Source organism: Talpa europaea (assembly GCF_964194135.1).
Source record: "Talpa europaea genome assembly, chromosome: 7".
Lineage (NCBI taxonomy): Eukaryota > Metazoa > Chordata > Mammalia > Eulipotyphla > Talpidae > Talpa > Talpa europaea.
Window position 1 is genome coordinate 81,221,814 of NC_140074.1, and position 20,314 is coordinate 81,242,127.

The following is a 20,314-nucleotide window of genomic DNA, read 5'->3' on the forward strand; positions in this document are numbered from 1 at the left end:
TGCTAAGGGGAACAGCAGGCGAGAGAGAAGAGGTCTGTACCATATGTGAGCTAGCTCCTTGGCTGGGTCGAACTCAAGCCATAGTGGGGACAGCACTAAGATTTAACCCCTACATCACCAGGGAGACCCACTTTTTCATTTTTTCCTTTTAAAGACACTTCATGAAAAGAAGACAGTAATCTTAAAAGTGAAATGGCTGTACTTTTTCAGATGGTGCAGTTCAGGCACCAAGGAAAAGCCAATTGTGGAAGAAAAACTATAGACTCAGAGTGGGACAAAAGGAAAAGGGAGACGAATCACTCCTGAAAAGGCATAAAAATGGGCAGTGATATAACTCCTGCACAGGCAAGTGAAGGGGTTCACATAAAAATGGCCTCTTATAACCTCTAGGAAATAAGTTTATCTCTTGACCATGAAGGAAGGACACAAAGAAAGAGTAATGGATTAAAGAAAGTATATCTATACTGGTCAAAGACAAGTCCTATGATGACAGCCTTCCATTCATCCCAGTTAATCTTTATCACAATCCTATGGAGAGCTGCAATTATGATTTTTCAGATGAGCTAAAAATAAATTAAGTAACATTCCAAAGTCACAGGCCAGAAACCAGCAGAACCAAAATTTCATCCTAGGAAAGTGATTCTAGAGCTTCTGCTCTTAACATCCAAACTATAAAGCATGCTGTCTGACCCTCAAAATACCCAGGTGGCATGTGGGGAAGGCATTATCCTTCTTTTACAGACATGAAAATAATATTGCTGTTAACACCAAGACATAAATTAGTCTTCTGCCTCCAATTCCAGTGCTCCTTCAATAATGGTATCATGAAATGAAAAGTAATAAAAGCAGCTGATCACAATACTGGTATTCTACTGCCAATCCACGCCCCCCTTGTCCTAACATTCACACACTCTATCAGAAAACTATACATTACACTTGGCTAAAACTGAGCAGGCAGGGAGGTCTTTCCTCAGTCCTGATCTGAAGTCCTTGGGGAAAAGCCTTCTGGAAACTTTACAAAGGTCTCCAAGTGACAACAAACTTGGGAAACAAAGAAAGTATAACAAAGGTTGGTCCAATCCTGGAGAGAAGTGCTTATCATCCTAACAAGTGACCAAGATGGAAGTGAAGGGTGCTTTTTGAAACCTCAGTGTTTCTAGGGTCTCAGCTCTAACAATCAGGTTGCCTGGTCAACCACAGATAAGCAAGTTCTTAATATATTTCAGGTAGTTAATTGAGGGAGACAACAGTTTAGGAGGGAGCCTTCTAACTGGTTTCTCTGAAGAAATTTGGGCTGAAACAGTCAATTTTATTTTCCAGCCCCATGCCACCATTCCTTTCACCTATGAGATATGAGGAGCATGAATTGGTAGTGATACCTGACTGCATATCCAAAGTGGCCTGCAATTTAGGGGGGCAGTAGATGGCATTTGCTGTGGTTCGAGCAGAGGTTAAGGCAGCTCGGGCTTTCGGCAGATTGCTCAAAGCATGGTATGTTTTGCTTTCTAAAAGCTGTACTTCCACCAAAAGGGCTTTGTCATCCATTTTTTTCAATTCCCGGAGCAGCTGAGAACCTGGAAGGAAAAAATATATACTCCTTAGTTAGCAATCATTTTAATATGCTAATATTACAACATCTTACATTCATAAGAACTCTTAGGATAAAGAAACCTGCCTAAACCCAAAAGTATATGATCTATTTGCAAAAATTAAGTTTTCTGTTAATATGCTACCTTCCAAAAAAGAAATGTAGAGAGATGTCTTTGAAGCATGCTGCATACTAAGGACAACATTAAAGTTAAGAGTCCTGTAAGAATTACTCCCAAGAGTTGAATTCAGTGAGAATCTCCACCCAGAAAATGCTGAGCCTAGTATTCCAGTTCAGATAGGCACCTGATCTTATATTCTTTTTTTTTTTATAGAGGCATGTTTTATTTATTTATTTGTTTGTTTGTTTTGTTTATGCATGCACTGGGTACAGTCAGAAGCGCAGGAGGGTGAGAGAACTCATCAGAGCCAGAGCGGGGAGCAGAGCAGGCAGAAGGACCGAAACACACTGCTGAGGGGAGCAGCGGGCAGCAGGAGAGGTCTGTGCGCCATGTGGGACCCTCCTCTGGTGGCCAGGGAGCAGCCCGGGGATCGAACCGGCGCCGCGGAGGCCGCGGGCAGCTTCGCAACCCAGCTCTCAACCACTGCACCACCAGGGAGGCCCTGATCTTATATTCTTCCTATACAACAATTGCAAGACCAAACTAAGGTTTTGGGGGAAAGGAAAGCATTCTGCATATGCAAATATTCTCCAAATACAACTTCTTCCCCATCTTCAGATGGCAAAATAAACTCCAGACTTGTACCATATACAAAAATTAACTCAAAATTATCCAGAAATCCAAATGTAAGAATTGGACCTATAAAACATGGGTATAAATCCTTGTGATCTTTGAATAGGTAATGATTTCCCAGATATGATACCAAATGCATAAGCAACAGAAGAAAAAACAGTCAAATGGGACTTAGTCAAAACTTAAGTGTACTTCAGGGCCTCCCCGGTGGCGCAGCGGTTGAGCGCTGGGTTGCGAAGCTGCCCGTAGCCTCTGCAGCGCTGGTTCGATCCCTGGCTGATCCCCAGCCACTGGAGGAGGGTCCCACATGGTGCGCAGACCTCTCCTGCACCCGCTGTTCCCCTCTGCAGTGTACTTCGGTCCTTCTGCCTGCTCTGCTCCCTACTCTGGCTCTGGTGAATTCTCTCACCCTCCCGCGCTTGACGGTACCCAGTGCTTGTATAAATAAATAAACAAATCTTTAAAAAAAAAAAAAAAAACTTAAGTATACTTCAAAAGACACTATTAAGAAAATAATAAAAGCCCATAGAATAAGAAAAAATATATTTGCAATCATATAACCAGTAAGGGACTTATATCCAGGGGAAAAAAAAAAAACAAAACACAATAAAATCCAAATAACCCAATTAAATAATAAGCAAAAGAATGGAATAGACATTTCTCCAAATACATACAAATAATCATTAAGTACATAAAAATATGCTCAATATCATTAGTCATTAGGGAAATGGAAATCAAAACCACAAATATCTGTCCACAGCCAAAAAGTGTAAATAATCTAAATGTCCATCAACTGGTGAGTGGATAAAATGTGGTACAGCCATACAATGGAATATTATTTTACAATAAAAAGGAATGAAGTACTGATATATGCTACGTCTAATAAACCTTGAAAACATGATAAGTGAAAGAAGGTAATCACAAAAGGTTATATATTATATGATTCCATTTATATGATATGTCCAAAACAAGTAAATTCAGGTAATTTCTGGGGTGGTTAAAATCAGATAGTGGTAATGGTTGCACAACTTAGTGAATATACCAAAATCCCCTGGATTGTGCACATTAACAGGGTGAATGACCAAACAATATGGTACTGGCATAGATCAATGGAACAGAATGAAAGCCAAGAAATAAACCCACACAGATGTAATTAATAGACAACAAAGTAGTCAATAATACACAACAGAGAAAGGATAGTCATAAATGGTGTTGGGCAAATTGGACAATCACATGCAAAAGAATGAATCTGGGGCCTCCCCGGTGGCGCAGCGGTAGAGAGCTGGGCTGAGAAGCTGCCTGCAGCCTCTGCAGCGCCAGTTCGATCCCCAGCCACCGGAGAGGGTCCCCTATGGCATGCAGACCTCTCCTGCCGTGCCCGCTGCTCCCCTCAGCAGTGTACTTCGTTAGTCTGCCTGTTCTGCTCCCCGCTCTGGCTCTGGTGATTTCTCTCACCCTCCTATGCTTCTGACTGTCCCCAGTGCTTGTATAAATAAATAAATCTTTTAAAAAAAAAAAAAAAAAAAGGAATGAATCTGGACCACTATCTTAAACCACACATAAAATTAAAGTCGCGAATGTAATGTGATATCTGAAAACATAACACTCCTAAGAACATAAGTGATTAGCAACTTGGCATTGGTCTTTTTTTTTTTTTTAAGATTTATTTATTTATTTATACAAGCACTGGGTACAGTCAGAAGCGAGGGAGGGTGAGAGAATTCATCAGAGCCAGAGCGGGGAACAGAACAGGCAAACTGACAAAATACACTGCTGAAGGGAGCAGCGGGCATGGCAGGAGAGGTCTGTCGCGCCATGTGGGACACTCACCTGTAGCCGGGGATCGAACCGGCACTGCAGAGGCTGTGGACAGCTTCACAGCCCAGTGCTCAACCGCTGTGCCACCAGGGGAGGCCCTTGGCATTGGTCTTGATAATGTTTTTTTTTTTTTTTGGATCTGATACCCAAAGCAAAAATAAACATATAGGACTATATCAAACTCAAAAGCTTCTGTACAGCAAAGGAATCAACAAATAAAAAGCTCTACTGACTAGAAGAAAATATTTACAAATCATATATGTGATAAAGGGTTAATATACAAACTATATAAAGAACTCAGAAAACTCAAATGCAAAAAACAAGCAGTACAATAGTTCACAAGATCTGAACAGACACTTTTGTAAAGACAACAAATGGCCAACAAGTAAGTGAAAAAATACTCAACCTCACTTATCAGGCAAATGCAAATCAAAACCACAGAGGTATTTCCCTCAAATCTATTAGAATGGCTACTATCAAAAAGACAAGAAACAGCAAACATTGATAAGCATGTGGAGAAAAGGGAATCCTTGTTGGTGGGAATGCAAACTGGTGCAACTGCTATGGAAAATAGTATGGTGGGTTCCTCAAATAATTAAAAATAGAACTACCATATGATTCAGGAATTTCACTTTTGGGCATTTAGCCAAAGAACAAAAACACTAACTTGAAAAGATAACTGTATCTCAGATCCATCATTATTTACAATAAGCGCTGGGCTGCGAAGCTGCCCGCAGCCTCTACAGCTCCGGTTTGATCCCCAGCTGCCAGCGAGGGTCCCACATGGAGCGGCAGACCTCTCCTGCCGCGACCTCTGCTCCCCTCAGCAGTGTGTTTCATCAGTCTGCCTGTTCTGCTCCCCGCTCTGGCTCTGGTGAATTCTCTCACCCTCCTGTGCTTCTGACTCTACCCAGTGCTTGTATAAATAAATAAATAAATCTTTTTTAAAAAAAGGTTCATAAAAGTTCTACACGTGTTCACATACATGCAGGCATTATTCAGCCACAAAAAGGGGAAATCTTGGGCCTCCCCTGATGGCGCAGCGGTTGAGTGCTGGGCTGCGAGGTTGCCCGCAGCCTCTACAGCACCGGTTCGTTCCCCGGCCACCAGTGAGGGTCCCACCAAAAAAAAAATTAAAATTAAAAAAATAATAAAATAATAAAATAAAGGGAAATCTTACCATTCGTGACATCGTAGATGTACCTTGAGGACATTATGCTAAGTGAAATAGGTCAGACAGAGAAAAATACTGTAGAGTCTTACTTAAATGTGGAATCTAAATACAAACCCAAGCTCACAGACACAGAGATCATTTTGGTGGGGGTGAGGGGGGACAAGAAGAGAGGTTTGGAGGGCTGGCAAAAGGGGCAAAGGGGATCCAAAGATTCAAACTTCCAATTGTAAAAGTCAGTTCTGGGATGTAATGTACTACATGGGTGTAATGTACTACAAGTTAATAATAGTGTATTGCATATTTCAAAATTGCTAACAGGCTATCTTAAAAGTACTCACGATAAGAAAAAATTTTAGTTATATAACATGAGAGATATTAAGTAGACTTATTGTGGTGAGCATTTCCCAATATACAAAAATATCAGTAATTACAGTGTATACCTGAAACTACTATAATGTTTCTTTTGTATTTATTTTTTTTTAAAGATTTATTTGTTTATACAAGCACTGGGTACAGTCAGAAGCATGGGAGGGTGAGAGAATTCACCAGAGCCAGAGTAGGGAGCAGAACAGGCAGAAGGACCAAAGTACACTGCTGAGGGGAGCAGCAGGCGTGGCAGGAGAGGTCTGCGAGCCATGTGGGACCCTTGCCGGCGGCCGGGGATCGAACCGGCACTGCAGAGGCTGCGGACAGCTTCGCAGCCCAGGGCTCAACTGCTGTGCCACCAGGGGAGGCCCTGTTTGTTTTTTTTTATGGCGCAATTTCATCTTTTTTTTTTAAGATTTATTTATTTATGCATACAAGAACCGGGGTACAGGCCAGATGTGTAGGAGGGTGAGAGGATTCACCAGAGACAGCACGGGGAACAGAACAGGCAGACTGACAAAATACACTGCTGAGGGGAGCAGCAGGCCCGACAGAAGAGGTCTGCCACGCCATGTGGGTTGCTCCACGGCCAGTGGGGATCGAAACAGCACTGCAGAGGCGGCGGACAGCTTCACAGTGCTGCGCTCAACCACCTACGCCACCAGGGAGGCCCTATAATGTTTTTTATATATATATATATACACAAAACAATTCAGAGATATTTACATCAATTATACCCTTATTTAAACAAAAAGAGTGAAAGGAGGGAATAGACATTATCTCACTAAAACTTTTCTAAGGGTACTATTTGAACTATATGAAATTGCTACTTTTCCAGGATAAAAATCAAATACTGGCAATTTTTTCAACTGACTAGATGATGAAATTAACATTCTTCCATTTTGGGTAAATTAGTCTGGATCTACCCATAGCTTTTTTTTTTAAAAGCCAACAGAGTTCAGGGTGTTTAAGATCACATAAAGTTTTTAAATCAGTCAACTCCAGCTTTCATATATATTTGTATCCCTTTAACTGCCTCATCTTAAAATTGACTTTAAATATAATTATGGACAGACATGGTATGACAGTCAGTAAAACAATCACATTGGACGCTTCTGTTCTCTAAATTTGACAGATAAACTCTAGTTTCTTAGAACCTCCAAATGCTATTTTTCCATGACAGATTCAGTAAAATGTAAGCCATCTTAAATCATTCTTAGATGTAGGCAAAATATAAATTATTAATATGTAACCAATAAGAGTCCCACATTCAGAACACAGTTATTTAACTAGAATCTATGCCATATTAGTTTCTACCAACTTACCCAAATGCAATGCTTCCTGGTACCTCTTGGTATCAAAGTACAAAGACACCAGTCTTGCCTAGGAAAGAGAAAAGACATTGATTAATGCAAAGGGGAGGGAGGGAAAGAAAGAAATCACAGGTTGACAGTCACAAAACTGTTACTATTGAATATGTAAGTCCCAATGACAGCATCAAATTCAGTCTAAGAAAGATCTTATCCATGGCATTATCTCCCATTACTACCATGCTGCTGCTTGCTTCTCTGAGCCAAGTAACAGGTCTGTCAAAACTTCAATCAGAGCAATTTTGATGAGTGGACTATAATCTCTAACCTCTGAATACCTGGATAACACAAAATTTCTGAAAATACTTTTGATCAAGATGGTATTACTTAGATTTAATCTGTCTTATGCCTAGAAACCTGAAATCAATACTACTAAAGTTACATACCTCCAAAGCTTGGCGTAAGAAAGTTCTTTTTTCTGATTTGGCCCACTCAATGCACTCTAAACACAATTCGACCTACAACAGAGAGAAAAGACACATGTAACATTATGTCCTCACACTCTTCCCACAAACCTTGCTTTGGAGAACAGCTTTAATTCCCTCCTTATATATACACACCAACATTGTTCTTCATCCACAGTATCTCAGTATATAATGGTTACATAATGGAGAACCAACTTGGCTTTTTATACATAAAGTATTTTTTGCTTACATTTTATTCTTTTGGAAAAGAGCTTTATCTTCAGCACCCCTCTTCTACCTGCCCGAGAAGTACCCAGAACTCCCAACATATGTAGTCCTGGAATATAGATTTTCGAAATGGTTGAATTTTTAAAGCAGAACTTTTCTCCCTGAATAGTTGTAAATAGTAACAGTAATGTGTTAATGTGAATAAAATGGTAATCAAGAGGAGAAACTCTTAGACTAAGTGCAAATGCCTTGTTCTTAGCAGTTGCCAGTAAGACTCAAAAGGGCCATCTGGCTCTTTCCTTTCAGATCCTAAGATGTGTAAGTCATCATCACTCTTCTAGATACACAAATTTAGCCTGTATTAAAGGCAGTAAAAAGAAACTGGAATTAGCCTACCACTTACAAAGGCTTTTAAATTTTATTTAAAGATGCACTGAACTCCCAATTCTATCTGTTACCCAAGTAGTGATGTAACAAGAAAGTAACTGATTTAAAGTAGCACTCTAGTCTAGATGGCCTATGTGCCATTAGGTATCCTTGACATATTTGTACAAGTTACGAACTGCAGCTCTTAGATTACTTCTGCAAGTTTGTAGTAAGATTCCTAATCAGAATCTAAGATAAAAACTGAGCTTTGAAAATAACTAATTGCTACTAAAACAGGTTTTTATGTAAATCCAAAGTTTTCTTAAGAGATGCTGTAAGGAGGAAAAAGTAAAGGAACATAATTCAATTGAAAGATCTACCTTTGAATCCTTAGGACAAAGTTCAGTAAAAAAATTGCTGACATTACATTTTATTTGAAAGATTCACCAGTGAAGAATTCACTGAAACCTTTACAAATAGAGCCCTCTAGTGGTTACTTAAACTCCAATTCTAAACTCAACTGACTTCATAACAGTTCTACAGAAGTTAAAATAAAAGCAAGCCAATTACAATTTCAGAGTTTTGAGATATGTTCTGAAAAGCCAAAACTAAAGTAAGATTTCTGTTCATGACACCAATGGGACTGAAAATATTTTGCCAACCATATTCCGCAATAAAAATTAAACAACTCTTTAGTTCTAAGCATTTGGGGTGATGCGGGGGGAAGGGGGGAATCGCTAAGAAATACCCATTGGTACAATTTTATTTTACCCAGAGAGCTTTTTCAAATATGAATAAATGCAAATAATGAGGAGGAGGAGGAGGAGCAAGAGTGCCTAAGTTCCTATAATGGAGAATAAAGACTGGCCACTCCAACACATATTCCTAGTTAAGAAACACTGAATTCTAATCCAGCATCTCACTTGCCCCCATTCCTTAACATAGCAGTTGTTCCAAGGTCACATATCAGCTGCTGGAACCAACTCAGCCCTATGTCCAGTTTTCATTCTACCTCAATTCCTCTTTAGATTCAGGTCAATATAGACATTTCTTCTAGAACAGCGATTTTTTTACACCATGAACGGCATATCTATTGTTAATTACACGGCACATGATTTGTGTTATCTAGTGCTGTCAACATAAAATTTTTAAAGATCACTGCTCTTTCTACTGACACTTTGAGATTTCTTTGTCCTTTGTTAATGCTGACAATGACTTACAAAGGGGACAGGAATATACAAGAGCTAGTGCCCTGAAGGAAGCACTTACTTGAATACAAAAGTTGGATGTGGTCAAAATTACATATTTAAGTCTTAAATCAATAAACTTGGGTTATTTTTGAAAGGACTTTATTAAGAAAATTTCTAGAGGAAAAAAATAACTATTCCAAGTCTGAAATTCTCTAGCACAAATCCCCCTTCCCACTGAAATAACTGTTTTAATAATAGGATTTTCAATACTAGACTTTTTAAAATACACCAGTGTGTTCAATAGGATAGACTACACCAATAGCTGGCTTCCCATAGGCAACTCCCAGAGCCCTGACAGGTAAGGCTAATTCTGGAATTTCAGGTCACCATTTGGCGAAGATCTGGTTCAGTCTTCTTTCACTCCTCCATTACCTATAAATTCACTCCTTCTCCTCACCAACCATCCCTCACCCCTATATATATATATTCTCACTTCTAGGATCCAAACCTGAGAATTGCAACTGACCTGATCCTAACCTTAATCATACCAGTTTGGAGAATATAGCAAAGCTGACAATTTATCTTGTACATCTATCTGACTTACAGTTAGTCTCCAAATAGAAAAAAGGCGAGGAAAACAGCCTCCTCATACTCGGTACCAAACTCCCCAACATGAAACACCTAACTTTGTTAAGAGTTCTAAAACCTGGGCCTCCTGGGTGGTGCAGCGGTTAAGCGCTAGGTTGCGAAGCTGCCCGCAGCCTCTGCAGCGCCGGTTTGATCCCCAGTCGCCTGGGAGGGTCCCACATGGCACGCAGACCTCTCCTGCCACCCGCTGCTCCCCTCAGCAGTGTACTTCATCAGTCTGCCTGCTCTGCTCTCCCCTCTGGCTCTGGTGAATTCTCTCACCCTCCCGCGCTTCTGACTGTACCCAGTGCTTGTATAAATAAATAAATCTGTTTTTCTTAATTTTTTTTAGATTTATTTATTTATTTATACAAGCACTGGGTACAGTCAGAAGCGCGGGAGGGTGAGAGAATTCACCAGAGCCAGAGCAGGGAGCAAAGCAGGCAGAAGGACTGAAGTACACTGCTGAGGGGAGCAGCAGGCGGCAGGAGAGGTCTGCACGCCACGTGGGACCCTCCTCCGGTGGCCGGGGAGCAGTTGGGGATTGAAGCGGCGCTGCAGAGGCTGCAGGCAGCTTTGCAACCCAGCGCTCAACTGCTGCGCCACCGGGGAGGCCCTAAATAAATAAATCTTTAAAAAAAAAAAAAAAAGTTCTAAAACCTGGGCCTCCCTGGTGACGCAAGGGGTTAAGATGCAACCTATGAAGCTGTCCACAGCCATTGCAGCAGGGAGCTACCCACATGGCGCAGCACAGCTCTCCTGACTCGCCCGCTGCTCCCCACTCTGTCTGTGTTGAATCCTCCCTTCCCCCATCCCTCTGGCCTTTACCCCAGTTCTTGTATGCATAAATAAATAAATCTTTTAAAAAAAAAAAAAAAAGACTTCTGGGACTCCCTTGATGGCGCAGGCGATTGAGTGCCACGCTATGAAGCTATCCACAGCCTCTGCAGCGCTGGTTCAATCCCGGCGGGCCAGCAAGGGTCCCACATTGCACGGCAGACCTCTCTTGTCGTGCCCACTGCTCCCCTCAGCAGTGTATTTCATCAGTCTGCCTGCTCTGTTCCCTGCTCTGTCTCTGGTGAATCCTCTCACCCTCCAGCGCATCTGGCCTGTACCCCGGTTCTTGTATAAATAAAAAAATAAATAAATCTTTAAAAAAAAAAAAGAGTTCTAAAACTTAACAAATAATGTTCTTATTTTACCTCAAGCAATACTATCACAGTGATCTACCTATGACCTACTCCTCTAACCTTTCTTATAACTCAATCATTTTAAAAGAACTTAAGACTTTACCAAGATGATGACTCTATCTAGTTTTCCCTAGTCAGAGACTTGAGTCACCAGAAAGGACAAATGTAGTACTATAACTCCATGCTTTTATCTCAGTTCAACAAAGTTACATCTTAATTCAACAATGCATCTCCTGAGCATTTACTATAGGGAATCTATATATCCCTTCAACAAATATTAGTTACGTAGCTCCTCTGAGTCAAACTAAATGTAAATGTAGAGTATATAGCAGGGAGCAGGAAAAAGCAGCGATCCTATTGGAATTTACATTCTAAAGAGGAAACATGTTAAATAAGTAAAATAAATATGAAGAAAAGGAAAGCAGAGGTAGGATGATCAAGAAAGGTCTGAGGAAATGACATGTAAACAAAACTAGAAATGATATGAGAAAGAGTCATATTAAGATCAGGCTTGAGAATTGTCAAGATATATAAAAATGACCCAAAGCCAGAACAGCTTAACGTTATAACAAGATGGCCATTACTACAGCTGTAAATAAACTAAAAGGAAGAACAGAATAGTGGTGAGGTCAGAAAAAGCCATGGTTAAGGAACAGTCATGTACTGAATGAGAGAAAGGCACTGTGGTTTTACAGGGTATACAGTTTTTCACCTGAACGAGATGTAACATTACAGTAAAAAGAATTAAAGCAAATGTACAAGTAACTATCATACAAAGCAGAATAATCAGAAATATATATAACAGAGATCAATGTCACATTAAAGTTTAACAAGGAAAACTTCAGAGGCGGAACTTGAAATGTGACTACCAAAGGGGAAGGGATAACATGAAGAGCATAGAGGACCGACAGCAAACAGCAGGCATCTAACATAGCTGACATGTTGGGTATACTTCGAAGAATACCAGGACATCAGGCTGCTATGGTAGGTTGTTTATCAAAAACCATGAAGTGAGGCCTCCCTGGTGGCGCAGGGGTCAAAGTCAGTGCTCTCAAACTGTCTTACGGGCAATGGACAGTCACTGAAAATGCAAGGTGGGGACTAACGCAGAGGATTAAAATGTTCAGGGGGTACTGGGTAGGGTTATCTCTCACACTGGTGGTATTCAATGTGGTATAAGTCTTTTGTAGTAGTCAAAGAACTAATTAGGAATCAAACAAGAGGGTGGTTGTAAATAGAGAAAGACATACAAAAGTGAAGAAGCAGACAGTGAAGAAAGTTAACAGAACTTAAGGGGCCTCCCCTGGTGGCGCAGCGGTTGAGCACTGGTCTGCGAGGCTGCCCGCAGCCTCTGTAGCAGTGGTTCATTCCCCGGCCACCAGCGAGGGTCCCACCAAAAAAAAAAAAAGTTAACGGAACTTGATAAATGACTGGATGTTGAGGTTGGTAATGCTGAATTTGAGGTACAGGTAAGATGATCTGGATAATTCATAACTTGTTCCAAGACCAACCTATAGTCCATAAGCATCACGAAAAGAAGCTATCCTGAATGGATTAGGACTCTGGCTCTTGATAAAAAGATAAATTTACATAGCACTAAAGTGACACTAATGATAAAATGACATCTTTTCTACCACTCTAGGAAAGGTTTGTAGTTGACAAAAATATGCAATGAACAGTGGCAACATACAAACACAGTTAAAGGAGGTCCCCAATAACCAAATACGGAACCATATGATAAAGACCAGTAAATCTCACTAGTCAATTGCAAGACAGAACTAAGATATGGACAAAGTAGAAGATCTGACCATTAAACAGATTCTATCCACCAAGACAGCTCTGTTACGGGACGAGGCAAATTCTAGAGACTTTTATGTTCAAAGGAGCAGTACAGATAATTAATTTTTCTGCCTAAAAAGTTCCAGGTAACATTATTAATCTGTTTCAAACTAACATTTATTGGTTAGCCAGTTCTAGTGTATCCTATTTCAAACAAAACAGTGGTGCTACTTTTTCATAAGAATAAGGTATAGGGCCTCCCCTGGTGGTGCAGCGGTTGAGCGCTGGGCTGCGAAGCTGCCCACAGCCTCTGCAGCGCCAGTTCAATCCCCGGCTGCAACCTGGCCAGCAGAGGAGGGTCCCACATGGCACGCAGACCTCTCCTGCCGCCCGCTGCTCCCCTCAACAGTGTACTTCAGTCCTTCTGCCTGCTCTGCTCCCCACTCTGGCTCTGGTGAATTCTCTCACCCTCCCGCGCCTCTGACTATATACCCAGTGCTTGTATAAATAAATAAAATTAAATTAAAAAAAAAAAAAGAATAAGGTATAATAAAAAAAATTAGGGCTAGGTAAGATTAAAACCCATAAAAATCCACTTTTTCTTTTAAATTAGTCACAAAAATAATTACATTGCTGCAGTTCTAAAGACAACCCTCTAAGTATTATCCATATTTGATCTACTATCAAGAAACAAAATCCTGTCAAAACATGGAGATTTTTCTACAAATGAATTATATAACAAATGAAGTTAGTTTACGGCTTTTAACCTAGGCTTTAAAGAACCACTAAGGCAAGAAATCAGATTTTACAAGACATGATTTCAAGGATCCATATGTCCCTAGGTTTCTGAAGTTTCTCATTATTTACCCAATATGCTACCATGCTCTTTCTTACCTTTTTTTAAAAAAATATTTATTTATGCATACAAGAGCTGGGGTACAGGCCAGAGATCTGGGGGGGGTGAGAGGATTCACCAGAGACAGAATGGGGAACAGAACAGGCAGACTGACTGAAACACACTGCTGACAGGAGCAGCGGGCTAGACAGGAGAGGTCTGCTTCACCATGTGGGTTGCTCCCTGGCTGGTCAGGGATTGAACTCGTGCTGCAGAGGCTGCGGACTGCTTCATAGTGTGGTGCTTAACCCCTTGGGCCACCAGGGAGGCCTTCTTACCTCTTTTTTATACATTGCAATGGCCTAAACAATTAGACATAGAGCTATCAGTAATTCCAACCCCTGCCCTGATACTATCTGGTATTTTATATACTTATTATCTGCCTCCCTCATTAAAATATAATCCTCATGAGAGCAGTGACTGAGTGTTTTTCCAACCAGTATCTATACTGGTGCCTAACACACAAAAGACACTCAATGAGTACTGATCAGTACAGGAAAGACAACAACTATAGTCTTCCTACAGGTGCAAACAACCACAATAAACTCTGCTTAAACCTGCCAGTTTTACAGAATATTGATTCTATAAGCTGATATGCTATCATTTGGCATGTGTCTCCTCTTGAATTGCAGAAAAATGTAACTAGTTCTGAAAAGGCTGGAAAGGTTCAGTGATTCCAAAGAGGCACTCCTTAATACAGTTCAGGATCTGGTCTGCATGAGACACAAATGGTTGTTCACCCCTCAATAAAGGCATACACACGGTACCAAAAACTGCCAAGAAAAGATGCCATAAAACTTAATTAGTGCTCACAAGGAGTTCTGTGACACACAGTGAAAGTACCACACACATAGAAAACATTACAAAGGTGTGGTAATACAATACTTCAAAGACAAGAATCAGTTTGTGACCCTGATGTAATGAGGATTCCAGGGACCACTGACAATCTCTACTTACAAAGCAAAGCCTGGAACAGACCCAAAGTATCAAATGCCCTGTAACAAAGAGAAACTGACATGGTAAGTCCTGAGCTGTCTTTCCAGGTGTCCCTTCCACATTAGTACTGAAGTGTAGACAAGCATTTCTTTCACTGAAACAGACTTTTTCCATATTATCTACCTTTTGTCATTAAAGTAGCTTACCTCCTGCCCTGTTGCTGCTTCCATATCAAGAAACAGATCGAGAAGAGATCGGACCAAACGAGCTGCTTTGGCCTTGCTGATGGAATTTAAGAAGGGTCGCACATATTTCAGGAGTCCTCCAAGCTCTGTTTAAAAGGCAATTCAGAAAGGAGAAAGTAAACATGAATACTAGAGACAAAATACCCTTTAAAAAATTACCCAAGATCATAAAACCAGTACTTATGTCACTGGAATTAGCCTAAATGAAACAGTAGAATTTAAATTATTACTAGCAGGCAATGGAGTAGCTCAAAGAAATTAACAATATATATCAATTTATATTTTATTCCCTACCAGTCACTGGATTCCTATAAGGGACCCTGGAAAAAGCTCATCTCTCTCTGGTTTATGTATCCATCATAATAAGATAAATAGATAAGTATTCTTACTCTCAGAGAACAGTTTCCTAGAACATGAACTATATTGTGCCTCTGTCTACTTTGGACAAAATTACATCCCTGTAAGCAATAAATTTGAACAGACTATAGGAATTAAAAATCTTGTTTTAATTTCCAAGTCTGCTTTAGCAATTACCCTTAAAAAATTCTAGGTTCCTGGGCCTCCCTGGTGGTACAAGGGGTAAGCACCACACTATGAAACAATCCGCAGCCTCTGCAGTACGAGTTCGGTCAGGGAGCAACTCCCGACCGGCCAGGGAGCAACCCACATGGCGCAGCAGACCTCTCCTGTGTCGCCCGCTGCTCCCCTCAGCAGTGTGTTTCAGTCAGTCTTCCTGTTCTGTTCCCCACTCTGTCTCTGGTGAATCCTCTCACCCCCCTCCCACGTGCCTCTGGCCTATACCCCAGCTCTTGTAGGCATAAATAAATAAATCTTAAAAGAAAAAAAATTCTAGGTTCCCTCTTTCCTTCCTTCCTTAAGTATTCCTTAGTTTAGCCTTTCAGCATTATCACTTCCCTCAATCTCCGAATAAATTTTTCCCATTAAAGCTAACGTGCTTTCCCCACGAGGGTTTTTTGCCCCTGTAGAATACGGTGGTACTGTAACACTAAGCAATTGTCTTTAGAAATAAGAGTAAAAATTAGAGAATGTTCCAGCTAAACAATTAGAAAGTATTTTTGCAATGTAGGTTAAAATGACTTTAGTGCCAGTACCTCTTTAATATGCTACAACTGTAGAGCTGAGAACTTTAATTTGGGGCAAGCAAACCTCACCCTCCTGAGAATGCTAATTCCAGGTCCCAATATCCTCAGCTGCCTTAATAGTCACAGAATGCATGGGACTGTGTCAGGTGTGAAAGGATAGGAAAAGAACTCTATTCCCTGCACTCTTTAGTAGTGACCTTTGATTCCAACTGTCTAAAATTTTTTTCCCATTCTGTTACCCATCTACCCCTACAGACTATATTCACTCCTGCTTTCATGCCTCACTCATGCTATATACATTCCTATCTAGAATTTCTTTCCATATTCTCAATCTATATGAACTTAGGCATTCTTTTAGCTCTTGCTAAAGTCCTACTGAATCTTCTATGCCAAATTCAGGCTACACAGATTTCTCCCCCTCAAATTTCTTTTGCCTTTATGTAAATTTCAATCGTATTATGTAATCATAGCTTTTTAAAGGTGAAATGTCCTTTCTTCCACAGCATTTCCTCCCATGCTTGTTCAATGCTGGGCAATCCAAATTGTGCCTTCCTGAAACAACAGTCCACATACTCCTTCTACATGGTTTCAAATATTTGATAACAATCGTTTACATCTCCCTACTTTGCCCTTTCTTCAAACTAAATATCTTTACTTATTTCAACTGTTCCTCCAATGTCCTGGTTTCTAGGCGCCTTATCATCTTCGTTTCCCTCCTCTACATGACCTCTAGTTTGCAAATGTACCACTTGTGGTCACTAGAACTGAAAACAATGCTTCAGGTACTGCCTGATCAGTAGAGTAATGAGGCTTAATGCTCCTGATCTGGCCACCACATGTAACACTATTTAACATGCTTTGCTTTTTCTCATATCTTTGGAGAGACTGACTCCATTAAGATCTTTTCTGCATAGACAGGTCATTTCCCACCTTCCTTTGTTTTGATAAATACTCCATTATACAACTTTAAACTTACAAATGAATTTAATCTTGCTGGTGTGGCCAATAACTGTGACTCTTCATTCTGCCCTCTTCTAAGTCAGCTACAACTATACACAAACCTTCTAAGATGGCTTTATCCATACTGCCAGATGCTGACCAGAAGAACAAGGTCAGACCCCTGACATGATGCTGGATTTCCTTCCAACTTCACAAATGATCCATTTTTCATTATCAATCCATAATATGCACCTGTCATTAATATTATAGCAAATGTTCAAATACCCTGCCTGTATCAGGTCTGTAGTTGTTACCATTCCTCTACCCTGGGGTTGGCAAACTTTTTCTATGACAGGTCAGATAAATATTTATGGTGTTGCAGTCTAAATGGCAGGTAATCAACTCAGCCACTGCAGTGCAAACATGCAAACAAGAGGGTGTGGCTATGTTAGAACAATACTTTATTTACCAAAACAGGTGGCAGGGCATTGTGGAGTCTTGCAAATCTCTGGGTCTGACAAAGCCAAAGAAACTAAGATGAGTTTGGAATAATCTGCCCTTAGTAAACCCACTGTTTTAAGCAATTAAGGGGCCTCCCTGGTGGCGCAAGGGGTTAAGCACCGCACTATGAAACAATCCGCAGCCTCTGCAGCACGAGTTCGATCCCCAGCCAGCCAGAGAGAAACCCACATGGCGAGGCAGGCCTCTCCTGTCTCACCTGCTGCTCCCCTCAGCAGTGTATTTCAGTCAGTCTGCCTGTTCTGTTCCCCACTCTGTCTCTGGTGAATCCGCTCACCCCCCGCATCTCTGGCCTGTACCCCAGCTCTTGTATGCATAAATAAATCTTAAAAAAAATAAATAAAATCTACTTATCAAATAATCTGTCCTAGAACTTTACTGCTGATTGAATCTAAATGTGTCTGAATCTGTTCTGTTCATTAGCTCTTTAAAAAGTGTAATAACATTTGCCCATCCTCAGTTCCCTTATACCTGTCCATCCTCCGTGATATTTCCTTAATTGTGGCTGTATAATTATAACTGCTAGAACTATTCTTTTCATACTAAAAGACAGAAATTACCACAGCTTAGAGACCTGAACTTAAAGAAACTATATGCTCTCTTGTCTCACCTACCCTTTTTTAAATTCTCCCTTTCTGATGTTATTTCTATCTTTTTCAATTTGAAAATCATTCTCCTTCCTGGAAAAGGCAGAAGTGAAATATGAGGCTAAGCAGTCTGCCTTTCTCTCTAACACCTGCTGGCATTACAGCCTCTTCTCTAAGCACTGTTACTCTTCTTACCCTAACAGGAAAACAAATGACCTCTTATTTGCCATTTTACAAAAGACTCAGTTCATCTTTCATTTTAGTCTACTACTGTTTCTCATTCTTGGTTATAGTCTTGCTATCCATCTTCACAAATATTGAGTTGATTTATTTTAAATCCCATAAAATCACACTGGCTTCATCCACTAATCTTACTGAGATTATATGACCAGAATTATATGACCAGAATTGTAAATATATGACCAGAACTCTCTTTTCAGAACCTCAAAGAACTCAACATAATCCTTTAAGTCTTAGCCTATGAAATCTCAGATCCTGACTAGGCACCATGTCTTATGATGTGCCGCACTGCTTTCAATCCCTAGTATGTGTAATTGTCTTATTCACTAGCTCCCAAGGCACAACTACCAGTTGAGGACCCTATCATAAATATCTGAGTACAGTACCTAGCCCAGTACTGACAGTATATAAAAAAGAATTAAAGATGAATGGGACAAACATATTTTCTGTTCTTAGGGAACTCAAAATCAAAAGAAACAGCACAGGGACTCCCTGGTGGCGCAAGGGGTTAAGACGCAACCTATGATGCTATCTGCAGCCACTACAGTACGAGTTCAATCCCCCAGCCAGGGAGCTGCCCACATGGCACAGCAGACCTCTCCTGACTCACCCTGCAGCTCCCCTCAACAGTATATTTCGGTCAATCTGCCTGTTTTGTTCCCCAATCTGTCTCTGGTGAGTCCTCTCACCCCCTGCACCTCTGGCCTGTACCCCAATTCTTGTATGCAAAAATAAATAAATCTTAAAAAAAAAAAAACACAAACTTATCAATTACTGCTAGCAAAGATAAGTAAATAAACATAGACTTCAAAACTTCCTCAGGGTTTCTATTTTATGTAACTATGCTCATCAAATTCTTTCTTAGAAAACAATGGGAAAGTTTCTGACAGTCCTTTTGAGTCACCTGTTAATTTCAATAGGTTAATTTCAATAGGTTTAGCTGTATACTTGGGTAGCCGAACTACCCAAGTACTGGGTCACAAGTAAGTGGAAGGAGTAAGAAAAGAGTTAAACATGAAACAGCAATCTCAAACAAAACAGAGAACTAATGAACTTCCTGAAGTATCAACTATACTATATGCTGTTTTAATTATACAAGCTATTGGAGAAAAAGAAAGATTTAGATATTTCAACAACTTGAGAACCTTGACTCACTTTACCTGACTTTCTAATTCTTTCAGGAAAATTACCTACTATACTTTAATCATATTTTCATGAAGTAATTATCAACACTGTATCATTCTATTTCAAGCTCACATTAAGTGACAGGAAAAAGGACTACATAAATATGTTAAATAGGAAGAAAGTCAGGTTTGGGGCGGGGGGAAGCCTGCCTACCTACCTACCACTAATAATCCATAAATGGGAAATTACAACTGTGTAACCGCCACTATGCCATGAGATCATGAGCGACAAAGTGAGGCTATAACATAAGTTCACATCTTGGTTCTATGCATATGCTGAGTGACCTTGGATAAGTCAATTTAATTTTTCCAAAATTAATTTCCTCTATTAAATGTATCCTCCCTATCAAGTTGTTTTGAGGATCCAATACTAAACCGCTTTTGCTTAAAACAGCAATTCATTCATAATAAGCACTCAAAAACTGTAGGTATGCTATTTCTTATTTTTTATACGCAAACACACACACACACACACACACACACACAGGTATTTCAAATAAGATATAAGACCTATATAAACATAACCCAATATCAAACATCTTTACTCAACTTTCTACTGAATGACTCTCCTAACAAGTTAGTCATCCTTAATTGGGAAATGTATTCTCAAGGTCCAGTTTTGCTAACTTACACCTATCATTCTCTTAGATAATAACATATTTGGGGAAAAGTAATTAATGATGTCACTTAACAGAATTTTACCCATGCTAATTAGATAATCTCTAAATCTACTTTGAGGTTGACAAAAATTATCCCCTTTAAGTTTAACCAGACTTGTCTCTAAATACTATTACCACTTTTCTGGTCAAAGG

General features: G+C 40.1%; 1 protein-coding gene across 1 annotated transcript in view; it reads right to left on the bottom strand.

Moving 5' to 3' along the window:
• The window catches only part of PSMD11 (proteasome 26S subunit, non-ATPase 11), a gene marked incomplete at both ends in the record, with an annotated part of 31,829 nt that overhangs the window by 8,348 nt on the left and 3,167 nt on the right, over positions 1 to 20,314 (bottom strand). The window contains 4 exons of the mRNA XM_084238192.1: positions 1,380 to 1,574; positions 7,026 to 7,083; positions 7,457 to 7,528; positions 14,892 to 15,016. Coding sequence (XP_084094318.1) covers positions 1,380 to 1,574; positions 7,026 to 7,083; positions 7,457 to 7,528; positions 14,892 to 15,016 — 450 coding nt within the window. The remainder of the gene's footprint in view (positions 1 to 1,379; positions 1,575 to 7,025; positions 7,084 to 7,456; positions 7,529 to 14,891; positions 15,017 to 20,314) is intronic.